General features: G+C 41.5%; 2 protein-coding genes across 24 annotated transcripts in view; both read right to left on the bottom strand.

Annotated features, from left to right (window-relative positions):
• Positions 1–687: 687 nt before the first annotated feature.
• dcstamp (dendrocyte expressed seven transmembrane protein) lies at positions 688–2680 on the bottom strand. Its single transcript, XM_076889583.1, has 3 exons — positions 1523–2680; positions 1104–1436; positions 688–1001 (listed from the first exon to the last, which is right to left on the bottom strand). The coding sequence occupies exons 1-3, from the start codon at positions 2567–2569 to the stop codon at positions 942–944; spliced, it is 1440 nt and encodes a 479-aa protein (XP_076745698.1). The 5' UTR covers positions 2570–2680; the 3' UTR covers positions 688–941.
• A 4486-nt stretch (positions 2681–7166) lies between these two features.
• The window catches only part of rims2a (regulating synaptic membrane exocytosis 2a), a 168236-nt gene continuing 160996 nt past the window's right edge, over positions 7167–14406 (bottom strand). For 22 of the 23 annotated variants that reach the window (XM_076889863.1, XM_076889867.1, XM_076889868.1 and 19 more), the window contains 5 exons: positions 10925–11066; positions 10650–10762; positions 10432–10533; positions 10155–10294; positions 7167–9805 (listed from right to left, as the gene is read on the bottom strand). In XM_076889863.1, coding sequence (XP_076745978.1) covers positions 9602–9805; positions 10155–10294; positions 10432–10533; positions 10650–10762; positions 10925–11066 — 701 coding nt within the window. In that variant the 3' untranslated portion in view covers positions 7167–9601. Of the gene's footprint in view, positions 9806–10154; positions 10295–10431; positions 10534–10649; positions 10763–10924; positions 11067–13655; positions 14195–14406 lie in introns of those variants that run through there. The other variant, XM_012924746.4, reaches the window with a different exon arrangement.

Genomic DNA, 14406 nt, shown 5'->3' with positions numbered 1-14406 from the left:
CCACATGGTTCTCACCAACGTATGCATTGCCAAGATAACTGTCTTCATGAACTGGAAAAATAAAAATAATCCTAATTCTAACCATTATAGAGACCGTCTGAAAGATCATTTTAGTCTTCCCGCCTTCATTATTGCGCTTGATGTGGGGGTAGGTACAGGCTTGGGGTGTCTGGGGATTCTTGGGGGACTCAACCTGGGGGCTGTGGTACTGAACTGAATGGGGATCTGTGGCTCTTGGGTGGTGTTTTCCTGGTGGTTGCCTGCAGCAGGGCTGGAGGAGGGTCTGTGCTGGCGGACGAAGGTTACCGACCTGGTAGTCTAGCTGAACTCTGGGTGGGTCCAGAGTGGACTTGGGGTTCTGGGCGTGCTCTGCCTCCGGGCTGGGGCTCTGGCTGGGCCTTTGGGGCTTGGGTCCTGGTTGGTGTGTCACCGAGGTTGTGGGTGGGTGCATGCACGGAGGCCCAACCCTGGTGCGGGGGGCCTCTGGTGCATCGATGGAACTGGGGGCCTCTTCAGCTGGTGGGGAGGTTGTTCTCGTTCTGCTTGTTTTCTTCTTTTAACAGATGTGTAGTGTCTTTTCTCACTGTCCCTCTTCCCCTCTCTTAATCTTTCCCTCTCCTTTTCTTGAACTTCTCCTGTCTGCGTCTTTCCCTTTCTTATCCCCCGGACATGTCTGTTCTGACTGTAATAACTTAAAACTTTAAATAAATAAATAAATAAATAAAGATCAGTCAAGTGGACCAGTATGGTAAAGCCGTAAGGATCCACTTGGGAAAACAAATCTGCTGGGCATTTTTCTTGGCCTTCAGACAATAATTCAGACTAAAGTATAAGGCTGATATTTCTCTCCGCGAGATCCATGGACCATCCATGTTGATCTGTCAGTCTGCACCAGGACTAGCACCGCCATCACTAGAGTGTCTGTGTGGAGAAGATTTTCCTCACAGGATACTTTGTGGATCCTCTTTAGAATGAAACAGTAGCGGAAACCAGAAATATGGCTGATGAAGAAGAACAGAAAAACTACATAATTAGAGATTTGGCTTTTTTTTCCTTTTTTTTGCCTTGCAATAGTTATTCTCAAGCAATATGTTAACATGCACCTTGGTAATAAGTGACCTGAGGCTGCAGTTGTTTTTCTCCTTTCTCATTTTGAATCTCTTCCTCAGGATTTTGCCGTGGAGGTACTCCACTCTCTCCTCAGCAGCAGAGGGGAAGAACTGTTCACAGACCATCAACCTTAGCTGGGAGACTTTGGTTGACATCAGAGCCATAACAAGCAGAGTGAGCAGGATGGCAGTCAGTGGAATTACAGAACTATATAGCAACAACTTGGGTTTGGGGAGGCACTGCTTCTCAAACAGAGTCACAGAGTAGGAAAAGTCTTTTTCATGATTTTCTTGTCCAAGAGACATTCCAATTAAAGTTGCAATTCCCTGCAAGGATAAACAAGTGAGTCTTTTGTGGTTGAGATGAGGAAAATATTTAAAAAATAAATAAATATTTACTACGGTGTACTTACTTTGATGCTCATTAACAAAGGGATGTGGAATGGCTCCAGCTCTGATAACCTTGCTGTAACAATGTCAACAAAACAGTACAGCAAGGCGTCCACAGTTATGAATATGACCCAAGCTATGAAATGGGAGACAACTGGAATTCCAAATTTCACCATAGCTTTCCCTTCTCTTGTTGTGGGACGGGCGGAGGGAATGAAGGTGTACAGCTGCTCCTCCTCTGCCGTGAGGGGAAGGACGTGGGATTTTCCTTCCGCCTTCTGCTTCTCGTCAAAATGAACAAACTTGCTGCTGATGAACCTGTTTTTGTATTTCATGTCTCTGCAGTATTTTTTTATGTGCAATGCTATAAACATCATGAGCACGAGGAAGCTGATGGCAGGAAACATCCTGTCGGTCACTGAGCTCACTGTATTCATCAGGGCCTGTGCATATTTAACAGTCTCGTTGAGCTTCTGCTCTGCTCCTGCGAGCCTCTGCCTGAATTCTTCTGATTCCAATCTTGGAGAGACGTTGAGCTGGGAGTCAAATCTCACTACTCCCAGGTTTGTAACCCCTTTGAGCATGTCTCCGATCCACTTCAACATCTGAACATAGTTAGTAAATGGAGCAATGATGGAGGCTTTTTTTGCCTTCAGGTTGCAAATCATACTCCTGACCAGCAGCGAGAGGTTCTCCAGAGTGTTACGGATGTTCTTAAGAACCACTAAGCTGGTTCCAGCAGTTAACAGCAAGTTCCTACTCTTTTTCATGAAAATGGATATAACAAAAAGAGTCCCTAAACACCTTACTCTCTTTGATAGGAAGAGGGCAACAGTCAGCAGTGTCCCAAAGCAGGCGGCAATCCCCCCAGCCACTGCTAGCTCATAGTCCTGAGCGAAAAGGAGGTACAGGAGGAGCAGGGAGCTGAGCAGGAGGCTGGAAATGCTACAGATGAGGAGGAGAAGGATTGTTCTTCTGAATCCATCCCTTTTACCAGTGGTGAACACATCCACAGCTTGAAAACCCACATCTTTAAGGCTTTGTTTTACTGCAATCCATGAGAAAAGCATCCTGGATATTAAAGTAGACGTTGAAAAGCAAAAGCAAAATTGGAATGAAATGGCAGGTTATAAGAAAATCATTAACAAATACAATATATTCAGTAACTACTGTGCCCGAAAAGACACTTGTGCTGAACAGAAAGGCGAAGTAGTAGCCTGATGTATAAAGCTCAGCAGCTCTTCTGATTCATGTAGAGCGCAGTCGCCTTAAATACGACAGAAACAGGAAGACGCTTGCCTTTGTCATTAGTCATTTTGTAGTCATCCCTATTTTTCAACCACAAGCAGAAGTAAACAGAGGCTGAATTATGACTGTGGGGTGTGTGCAACTGAAATATCCTTTTCACATAAAAATCTAATGCTTTACTAAGAATTTCAAGGTGGTATTGCACGAATGTGTGAGTGGACTGAATACTAATAATTTTGTGTATTTAGGGTAACATATTCATATTGCAGAAACAATGATAAAATACCCTTTTACAGGAGTAGGTGATTTCAGAGAATCCTAATATTCAATAGAATTAGAAGGTCCGTGTGACTGTATTCATTTGACCCTATATGGTCATCATGTTTGTCACATGTCCAAAATGCCAGGCAACTTAACGTTAAGTGGTTAGTGGTCATGTGATCTGCAAAACCTCAATGTTGTAATGCTTAACATCAGAATTTCAGCACTGTCTTGGTCAGCACATTAAGTTCTGTGTACTTTATTCACACACTGAGGCTAGCATTGAATGTTTGCTTCAGAGAGAGGTGATAAAAAGAAAACATTTTCACTGATTTGTGAGCGTGACCTGAATACTTAGCGAGTGTATTTAGCTAATTACCTTTAGAACAGGCTTCGATTTTTCAGACAAAGAAAATAATACTTCAGAAAGTCTATCTTGTGGTATTTTCCTTCATAGTAGACACAATAGATGCCTTTTTTTAGGTTTAATTGGGAAAAAAAACTTGCACAACCCTGTCAAGGAGAGACCTGTTGAATTGAAACATTAAGCGAAGTAAGTTGTCGACAGAGCAGCCGGTGTGTTTGTGGTGTGGACCCGAAAAGCAGACAAGGGAGAGACTGAAATGAAGTTTAATCAAAAAGCGAGCCGTTGATTTGGCTGAAAAAGCATGAACACAAAAACAAAGCAAGGCGAACAGGTGCGAGAAGTAAAACTAAAACCTATGAAAACTATGACAAGAGAAACATGAACATAAATCTGAGCAGGTGCAAGAAAACCAGAAACATGGACCTGAACAGGATTATGAGAAAGCTGACGTGACGTGGAGGGAGGAAAACAGATGAATCGACAATGAATTAGTGAGAAAGAGGACTTACATACACAGGAGGGTAATGGAGAAAACAGCTGACACAAATGAACCTGAACGCCACAGGGGAAGTACAACTAAACACACTTAACATGGAACACCAGACTCTTCGCAATAAAACAGGAAAGAGAAAAGGGACGTAGACAAGACAACACCAGCTTGACAAATAGAACATGCAACACGAAGACATGAAATACATGGGGAGACAGGGGGCACACAAAAGACACAAGCAAGGAGACACAGAAGAAACATAACTAGATCAAAACGCAAGTAAACCTTAACTAAAATAATAACACAAGAACTTTACATGATTTCAATATAACAATCAAAAGTACTAAACAAACTCACAGACCCTGCCCCCTGACACAGAAACACTGGTTTTATTTACATCTAAACGGATTCCCTGTATCTGCACACTGACTGGGACGCATTCATTGCAACATGAGACTCTGTCACAGTCACATAAAATCAAATGTATGTACTTGCCACAGCAAATGGTCTAGTTATTACATGAAATAAGCATCCATAATCACATATTTGAGAGGAAAAAAGCCTGTTAACTCAATATGAGTAAATAATCACTGTTTACATGTATAGTGCACTTTAAACGTATTCATATGAATTTATTTGTGTTTTGATGGGAAAGCAAAAATTCTCTCTAAAACATCCCATAAACTCCAAAAACAAACAAATTCAAATAAAAACATCTTCACTGTGCAGAATGTTTGTCTGTTAAATGAAAGAGCTGCAGTCTGCCTGCTGAGCGTTACTAGGTGTATGACGTCACAACGGAACAGAAATACCCATATAGAGCAGAGGCTTCAGTCATTTCACTGCCCTTCCTTCGTGAGTGCACAACAAAAATCCGAGCTCGTTGTTTAAGTGTCTAAATATCGCATTTTGAAAATTTTTTGGGGAAGAAACATTGTGAATACACTGACAAGCTTCAGGAAAACTGTTGCTGTATTTATTGGATCCAGCCAAGTGGTGTAGCATCTTTTTACAAGAATGCAGCGCCAAAACCTGTCGCCAGTGTCTGAGAAAGATCAGCTGGGTTTAAACCCTGTCAAGCTCCCACTAAAGAGAAAGCGAATCCAGCATGATGCTGCACAAAATTGCAGCAGAAGTGCTGACAGCTCCTCCCCAGCAAGGGGAAAATGCAGAATCTGTGGAGAGAAATTTGTACTGAAAAGAAATTTCAGTCAGATTTCAACCAACTGCAGAAGCATCACTGAGGCCTGCTTTTCAGAAAGAAAAGGGATGAAGAAAGACACAGACAAGAATGAATCAGCTGTGACACCACCAAGCATCCAAAAAAGTGCCGCTATCACGATGATCCGACTCAAAGGCAAGAAATTGAATGATACGGCCTCGAGTTTCCAGAATGATGCCAGATCCTCTGAAAGCAAAGGGATGGAGAAAAAGAGGCCAGAAGACCAGAAAGTTAGAAACATTTGGATCGTTGGCTCAAGCTACGTCAAAAGAGGAGAGTTCGGAGCAAGACAGAAGTTTGGAGAGAATTTGGGACTTAATGCCAAAGTCCAATGGTTTGGCAAAGGAGGGATGGGCTGGAGCGGCGTCCTTCCACGTTTTTATGAAGAGTTATCTACACGGAGCCCGCCTGACATATTGATTATCCACGCTGGTGGCAATGATTTAGGACTCATGTCTGCCCAGCAACTTTCTGGTATAATGAAGATGGAATTGATGCAACTGCACAAAGAGTTCCCCTCAATGACGATTGCTTATTCCTGCATCAATCAGCGCCAAGTGTGGAGGTATGGAAGTCCATGGAAGATAAATAAGGACAGGGAGATTGTCAACCATACCATGAGAAAGGCTGCCCACTGCTTTGGAGGGGTGATTATTGAACATCCCTGTTTGAAATTTTTCGACAACACAATCTTTGTACCAGACGGAGTCCATTTCACAAAGAAAGGAAATGAACTGTTTGTGACCAGCATCCGCTCCACCACCAAGAACATTCTGCAGTCAACGCAGAGAAAACAGATTTGAGGCGTCAACCTCTATAATCTGACTACACATATGAACGAGAATACTGAATAAATGCAAAGTCAAAAGAGCAGTGTGTAAAGACTCCTGTGCTTACAGATTCTGAATAGAGATTAGGAAATGTTTGTGACAAAGACACATACACAGACAGTCTCTCTCTCTCACATTTACACTCACACTACAAGAAGATTGTGGATTCACGTGTCTGTGTATTTTCTAATTTTTTATTCCATGTGCTGTATGTTTATTTTTTATTTTTTTAATGCAATAACTGAAATAACACAGATAGAAATGAATAAATGAACAGATAAAAGATTCACATGAATAAGAGGAGGCTACAGAGATTTTTTTATAACTGTTTTTGGAAAAGCAAAGTGTGTTTGGCTATTCTGACTGCAAAAGCTGCCAGAGAGGACAGGATTTAAAGCAAAACTAAAAAAAAAAAAAAAACACCTTTAAATCTAGGGTGTCAAACATAGGGCCCAGGGGCCAAAATCGGCCTGGCAAAAACTCCAATCAGTCCCACTTGATGGCTGGATGGCTAATGTTTTTCTACTCTACTTAAGCACTCAAATCACTTTATACAATACATTCACCATTTAACAAACATATTTGGGCAAACTCCTCTTCTACATCTAAGTGCCCTCTGTCTAACATTCACACACACATTGATGAACACACTGGGAGCAATTTGGGTTTAGTATCTTGCCCGAGGACCTTCAGACTGGAGCAGCCAGGGATTGAACCCCCAGCCTTCCAATCAGTCACTGATTTGTATGAATTACTCCGGGTTGTTGTAGAGGAGGTGAGCCACAACCACCGTCAGGCAACAAATCACAAAGAACTGTGTTTTTGTGTTTCTTTGTCTGTGCTCATGCATGGTTTATGTGCAATAGCATGCATGTGTGATTGCATGGGTTTCTATGTGTCTAAATGTTTCTCATTACACTGTGTGGAACTTTAGAAATGAAAGGTGGATATCACATTTGTCATTTGTACCTTACATGTCTTCTCCAAGCTCTTCATTCAGGTGTTTTGGAATGGGGAAACACCTACAAACCTAAAACAAGCCATCCTAAGGACCGAAATTTAGAACCATTCCTTTACCATTATTGCATGAAGAAAAGTGACCTAACTGGCAACATTGTGCAGTTAGGTCAATAAATGAAATCAGAATCTGTCTATAAACAACTAAAAAGAGCAACTTATTCACATTGATGTAAAAGATGATGTAGTGTGTGTGAGTGTGCGTTAATTTGATCATCACTGAACTCTTGACATCAGTGTAATATCATTTTTTTTATTTTTAATTTGAAAAATAACTTACATAAATCTCTGTACTCAACCATACTTAACCAAGACATAGCCTTGGCATTAACACATTGCACCAAAAAGAGAAAATGAAAAGGCATTCAAAAGGATAAATAACATGTCTTTGTCATCATGAGGCATTTTTCCTCTTCCAAAAGAATCTATCAGTCTACTTGTGGTAGCTTGTTTACTCAAATTCTGACATCTAAAGGTATGTACAATGAAAATGAAAATATATACTGTAGCTTGTTAAAGCGACAAGGTTTTTCTCTGACATTAAAATGCATTATCTTCACGTGGAAAAGGAACAATGCCTCAATTCAGTTTCATTCAGACATACTGCAACTATAAGATTCATGTACTTCCCAGACACGAGAAGTATTGTTAATTACTAAAAATAGAAAATAAAAAATAAACTGGTCTTGGCTTTTAAATAAAACTAACAAAAATATAGTAAAGTAATTTCATTTTCATTAAAACAAGAAAAAAAAAATTCTGTGGCAATATCCCTTATTATTTCAACTTGTGATTAGCTCATCTTCACAAACAGTGATGTAAAATTGAACCATGGCAACACGCATGTCGCGCATGTTTGCCGTCTCTTGATTCGGTATAGACCTCTTTGCTGTACCAGTACAGATTATTTTTGCATGTTCGTCAACAATACTGAAATAAAATACACTTGCAATCACAACTGTTTCGCCAGCATCCATTAAATATAAAATATTTTCCTTGTCATATTTTTTCTTCTTCTTTTTTTTCCTCAAAAACCTGAAAGAAAATGTGACTTTCGGGTGGGGTGGAATGTTCTGTTAAAACTTCAATAAATGGCCCAGGAAGACCAAGAACTAATTTGCCATAGAGCTCAATTTAAGGTGAGGGAGAAAAGTAATGAAGTTGACATGCACTGTACAAGAAATTGCAAAAATTCCAAATATCATCTTTATCAAAACATGCTGAGTTACTGTAAGGTGTGCCCAAGCCATGTTGCAAAAGACCCTTTTCAACATGCTTGTTAAACAAATCCAAATCCAAAAGAAGGAAGAAAACAAACATAGTGAAACGATACAGTACTGTAAAGTAACCAACAGTCCTAAAATCTGGACGATGTCAGGGGACTGAACAATGGTAGCAATGAATAGTACGATGAGAAGTACCCTGGGAAAGGAAGAAAAAGAGAAACATGTACAATTTGCACATTATGTTTATCTTTATAAGGCATTAGCCTTTTACAATGAAATAGATCATTTACATTTATTTTCATTATCACTTTTTGTCACATAAACATTTTCTGTTAAATAATTCTTAAGTTCCCCTTTTCTGCATGTCTGCAAAATGCAGATTCATGAATGGTGTAAAGAATGATAAACAATGTCCTTTTTTTTTTCAGTCACGATGTTGCATTCACTCCCCTTGAAAACCATGCACTAGTGAAAATTTTCTTTAAAAATAATATAAATTGTTGAAAATGGCTGATTCTGTTTATTTTCATCTTTTTTTTTTGCAAGTTACAGCCTCAAGAAAATAATTTTCTTCTTTCTTTTTTTATTCAGCTAAATTTGTGTCCATGCAAAGAAACTAAAAAAAGGGAAAAGAAAAATCTCATTTAATTTTCATACAATATATCAACAGAGAAAGAAATATGGTAAGATTGTACATCTTTTCATGGAGTTTGGATTGTTACTGTATTTATTTATTTTTTGGGGGAAGGGGGTGTTGAGGGCAGCCACTTTAAAGTGGCATTTGATTAATCTTTTACGGTGCTTTACCAGTATGGGTTGAACGGGTAGATATATGTAGAGTATGCAGGGTTTTTTCTTTTTGGGGTCTGTGGGAGTGTGGTTACAAGCTGGGACACACCTCACCCAAAGTGATGGTCTCGAAAATTCCATCTACACGGCTAGGTCTGTTGGCGTGGCGTGACCAAGCATCTGGTTAGAAACACTGTCACCCCCTTCAGAGACAAGTACACTGACATTTAAAGAAAAAAGTAAATAAAAGAAATGAAAACGACACAGGAAAAAAAATAAAATCAAGCAACACACAGATTTTTCATTCGAAAAGGGCTTCTGTAGAACTCATTCAGAGGTTCCCAGTGTTGACCCCCATGGCTTCGAATTGGATGAAAACCTGGAATTGACGGATTCCTCGTGCTAAGGAGTTCATTCCGGCTTCCTCCAAACAACAACAACAACACCTGGCAATCCCTGCTACCAGGCGCTCGCGATACGCTTCGCCACATGCACAGTGTGCGTGACGTTTTTGCTCAAAACACAGGATCACGTTTGCACCCCTAGAAACAGGCTCAGAAGACACAACATCAAGCATGCAGTGTAACCGGGGGGGGCGTGACCTGTAATCGCAACACTGGCTGCTACAACAACGCTATCAGTCCACACGCTGCTATGATCGAGAGAAACTGTCCAGTGAGGATTGGGAAGCTCTTCTTGTCAGTGGGGCCAGAGTAGGGTCCACCAGTGAGGAAGGAGGAAAGAGCTTGTACCAGCCAATCACCATGTTGGACAGGTCCAGCTCATCTAACAGTATCTGAACTGCTCCCATGAATGATTTATGGTCCATACGTCCATAGTCACCCCATACGATGACCTGCAAACAAGAACGAAAAAAACTTTAAAGGATGGAGCAAGTTTAGAAAGATAAATGAAGTCAACAGTCTTGGTAAAAATTCAATTCAGTTTTATTTATTTAGTGCCAAATCACAACAACAATTGCCTCAAGGTGCTTTATATTGTAAGGTAAAGACCATACAATAATACAGAGAAAACCCCAACAATCAGATGAACCCCAATACAACTTATATAGCTTTTTATATGAAAAAGCCAATCTGATGTGCAGAACCGTATCAGCTGTGTGACCTTGCATTGAGGCCAGCAGACTGCAAGGAGAAATGCTAATTGTGACACTTTGTTGCAGTCTAAAGGAATAACATTCTTACCTGTAAAACCTTCCCTCCTGGACTCTCCTCAAACGGCAGTTGCTGCTGATAAAGAGGATCCAAGGTTTTTCTTGCTACTTTAGTTTTCTTTTTGGCTATGCAGACTCCGTTTTCCAAAAGGTAGACCTTTACATACGGTGCTGGAAATCAAGAAAGCGTAAAGGAGAGATGAGCTTTTGAAAGGTTTCCTTTTCTCTTTCCGCAACCAAGTCATGCTTACCTTTATTCACTCTGTGAATACCTGACATAGACTAGCACATTTAGTAGCTTTGATTACCTGGCAGTGCCTTGGAACCTGGTTTTCCCACAAGGCCACGGGCTCTGATGACCTCCACCTCCAGTGCACCTTTCTTCTCCACCATGCCAATCTGGATGTCTCCTAAACAACCAACAAAACTGAAGATTTTAACTTGTCTGAAGTGAAGCTTTCATCATTTCAAGCTACAAATCTCTGTAAAAAAAAAAAAAAGGAAAAAAAAGGATAACTGTCCTCACCCATAGGGGGAGTAGCCAATGTCTGTCGCCCAACCAGCTGAGCAGGGCCAAGACCATCCAGGAAGTCACTGAACTGGGCATCTGAGGACAGCCTCACACCAGGGAAGATGAGACTGAAACATTAACAAAGAAAAAAAAATAAAAACACCAGGTGTTTATAGTTAGACTAGAACCTGATATAAGTTACCAAATGAAATTCTGAATTTTTCGTGTATATAAAAGCTGCTGAATTAGTTTTCTGATCGTCCGCAGAGCACAAGTGCATGTCTCCTTACTTTCCCTCGGAGCTGTAGCTGTTCATGCTTCCGTCTGTGGACTCCCTGCTGGCCTGCCGAGTCATCCTGCTTCTCATCTCCACCGCCAGGCCTGTCTCTGTGCTCCTCTGGATAGTGCTGCGCAACTTTTTACCTCCCGCTTCTGAACACAGAGTTACACGCACGACACAAATGACAGAGAAGGAGAGAGAAGAATTGTCAGTCCACAACACTGAACTGGGGGGATGCGAGTCGCACGGCGAGAACCATTTGCGCGGATTATCACTGGTGTACGAACGCTTTAATCGGCTCGTACATAAATCTTTCCTCAGGAGAAAACGAATTTCCTTCGGGATTAATAAAGTATTCTGATTCTGATTCTGAAAACAAAGCGCACCTCAGTGAATTCAAATTCTATACCAGAGCACTGCCGTCTCTTTAAAAAGATCGATATTAGGAACACTATGTGCAGCCTTCCTCCAGTCTGCGCCACCAACTGCCTATGGGGGACTTCTGGGAGCAAATTCACCTACAAACATCCACTGTCTATGCATCCCCACCCCTCCAACCCAAACCCACCATCCTGACTGATCCAAGAAGAAAGCTGATTCTCTCCATTAAGCCTCCCGCTGCGCATCGCCACCTGACCGCGTGCGTGTGGCACAATGTGGACACGCCTGCGGCTTACAAACACACAACTCCTCAAAAGTATAGTATGTCTGCTCTACCATATATACACACACACACACGCACACTTTTCATATCCCATTTGAAAAAAGGTTGGCAAAAAGTTGTCTTTTACTTTCAGTAAGCCTAATGTGCTGAGAAGCTCCTCAAGAGATTCAAATGAAGTGAAACATTATAGGTTAGTTCTAAAAACCTCCGTATGAGCTTTCTACATACACATGCAGCTGTGTTAAACTGAAAACATGTCCCTTTCTAAACATTTAATTGTGCACTGCTACGGGGTGATCCAACCATCACTAAATGTTTTCATGCCTTTTGCAGGTATGGGATTAATTTTTTTCTTCTTCTTCTGTGTAATCAAATTTAGCACTATTTGGTCAGAAAATCCCTGCAAAGCCTGATGAAGGTAATAACACAGAGGTACTATACACAAAGCTTCAGCTCATTACTACAGGGTGCAAAAACCGGCCGTTCACAGACCTTATGTAATTTCTCTCTAATATTTTGCAAGTTTGTGCAGATGAGTAATTTCTAGGCTTCAGCAGTCCTAATCCAGTTATAGGCCTTGCGGTCTTTACTCTCCTTCCTCTCTCCTTTGTTTGCCTTAGTAGAGGAGGAACTGAAGATAAAAAAAAATGGATCATTTTGTGCCTCACACAGACATAAAACAGGCATGATGCTCTTCAGCCTTGAAATCTCAGTTATTCAGCTGGCCTCCGCCTCCTCTTCCTGCTCTTCACATTTTTTACAATAAGAGAAGCAGCCACAAAGGTCGTCTCTGACGTCTGCAGCAGACCTCCGCTGTCATTCAGTGGCCAGCCAGACGTTATCAACGAACTTGAAAAACACATGATTTATTAATGGTAATTCTCTTCTGCTTTTGACACAAGTTACAAGGCACAGTCTTGGATTTATGCAGCTTTTGCACTATATCAAGCACTATGTGATCTTATTTGAGTGCTTTAAATACTGTTCCAATGCATTTCAAATAAACGCTGTATGTATCCGCTCTATAGACAAAAATATACAGAGGTGCATTAAAAGCAGTGGCAGATAAGATAAAGATTAGACTGTTATAAGTGTATGTCGGAGAGTAAGTTACTTTTATAAACTATCCAGCAACCGCGAAGCAGGAGAGGCGTCAAAACGAGACAAACTGGCTCATCTCCATAAGTTTGCTGCCCTCCAATTGCGACCCTGCCAATCAGGAAAAGACAGCGAGTCTAGGGAAGCTGCCAATGGTGGAAGTGTGAGTTTAAGTGAGTGTGAAATTGTAGCTAAAAAAAAAAAAGGAGGAGTGGTGAGTAGTGTGGCAGAAAATATGTTGCCAGATAAAGCTACAGAAGAATAGATCACGCGCACTGCAAATCTTCTTTTGTAAATACAACTGCAAATAGAACAAGAAGTGATTGTGAGGCTGAGCTATAAATACACACAGTAGGCGTTACGCTACCTTTTAGGAAATTTGAAGTGACAGTCAGAACAACGTTGTGGTTCTAAGCAAAAAGAAAAAGAAGCACTACTTCCAACTAAATACTAAAGAGGGATTCATTCCAAATACAGAGTCCTTTGTTTTCATCCACAGAATCAGAGTCACAGTCATGCGGGGCAAATTAGGTTTTTAGACCAGCGTGAGTGCCATTTGTAAGCAAACAGACCGGTTCCATTTTGACAACACCACCATTGGTGGCAGCAGCAACAACAGATGCAGAAAGAAGTGTGACTGGCCCACAACTAACTGATGATAAACTGACCACCCACAGATGAAATTGCACATTAAGCTTTATGTCATCATATAACCAGATCATGCACAGTATGGACAGCTCAAGCCTTATAACACATTACACTTACTGAAATAGACTAATTGAGCTAAACATCCTAATTGAGCTAATAACATTTCTGAACTTTCCAACGTCCCAGTTCTCTCCCATGCTAGTACCTCTGCAGCTTCCCTCTCATCCTAAATCTATCTCCCCTTGCTCACCGCCATCTTTTAGTTTAAGCCGCACTGTTTACCCCCCAGCAGGAAGCTTTGGCTGTGACATTTCCCCGCCTGTCATCTTACCTCCGTCCTCCTCATCAAAGGAGTTCATGCAGGGGAAATAGACAGCCAACGCTTCGAATGATGCTGACAGGCTCATCTTGCTCTGGGAACACTGGATACGCATCCCAGGAGCCGGAGGAGAGGTATCGTTCCCCTGCCTGCCCATGGTGACTGGTGGCTGTCCTCCTCAATGCGGTGAATTCGATGCTCAAGGCGTCAGCTTTGCCCTTTCTGGCTGATAAAAGCTTTAAAATGTATCTCCAATCTATACTATTCGATGGATTCCTAAGGCTAGCAGTAGAAGATGCTCTGCTGTAACAGGAGAGGGATCTGGCATCTAGTCTATCCCTAGATGCTCTGCTGACTGCATCCTAGGTAGAGCTTTGGAAAAACGCTGCTTCAGTAGTCAAGTCTTGTGCTGTCTGGGTCTGACGTTCCTGCTGCACCTCTTTCTTCAGGGGGGGAGGGGAGAGCGCTGCATTGCGCTCCGCCAATCAGAGGGCCGGGCTGCTCAGACGCACCTCGGCAGGCTCTGCGGGTGAACAAGCTCTACCCAGAGATACTGATCCCCCCCTCCTCCCTAACCCACTCCGTTTCTCAGCAGTATTTTTTTTTCATACCCTTACTTTTGTCATTTGCTTTTTCATTTTTCTCTCTGCGCTTGTTCTTTTGTTCCCTTTGTTCCGTTCATCACTACTATTTTCCTTTTTTCCCATCCTCTACCTCCCACCCCTCCCTCTCCCCCCATTTTGTGCACACAGGCCAGTGAAAA

Source organism: Maylandia zebra, linkage group LG11 (genome assembly GCF_041146795.1).
Source record: "Maylandia zebra isolate NMK-2024a linkage group LG11, Mzebra_GT3a, whole genome shotgun sequence".
NCBI classification, from domain to species: domain Eukaryota; kingdom Metazoa; phylum Chordata; class Actinopteri; order Cichliformes; family Cichlidae; genus Maylandia; species Maylandia zebra.
Note: the sequence above shows the minus strand (reverse complement) of the source record. Positions and strands in the feature narration are given on the sequence as shown.

Bases quoted from the DNA above. Each gene is read 5' to 3' on its own strand.
- dcstamp (XM_076889583.1), bottom strand. From the start codon at position 2,569: ATGCTTTTCTCATGGATTGCAGTAAAACAAAGCCTTAAAGATGTGGGT. The intron at 1,437-1,522 runs GTAAGTACACCG...TTATCCTTGCAG, and splicing joins CTTTGTTAATGAGCATCAAA to GGAATTGCAACTTTAATTGG. The intron at 1,002-1,103 runs GTGCATGTTAAC...CTTCTTCATCAG, and splicing joins TCAGGTCACTTATTACCAAG to CCATATTTCTGGTTTCCGCT.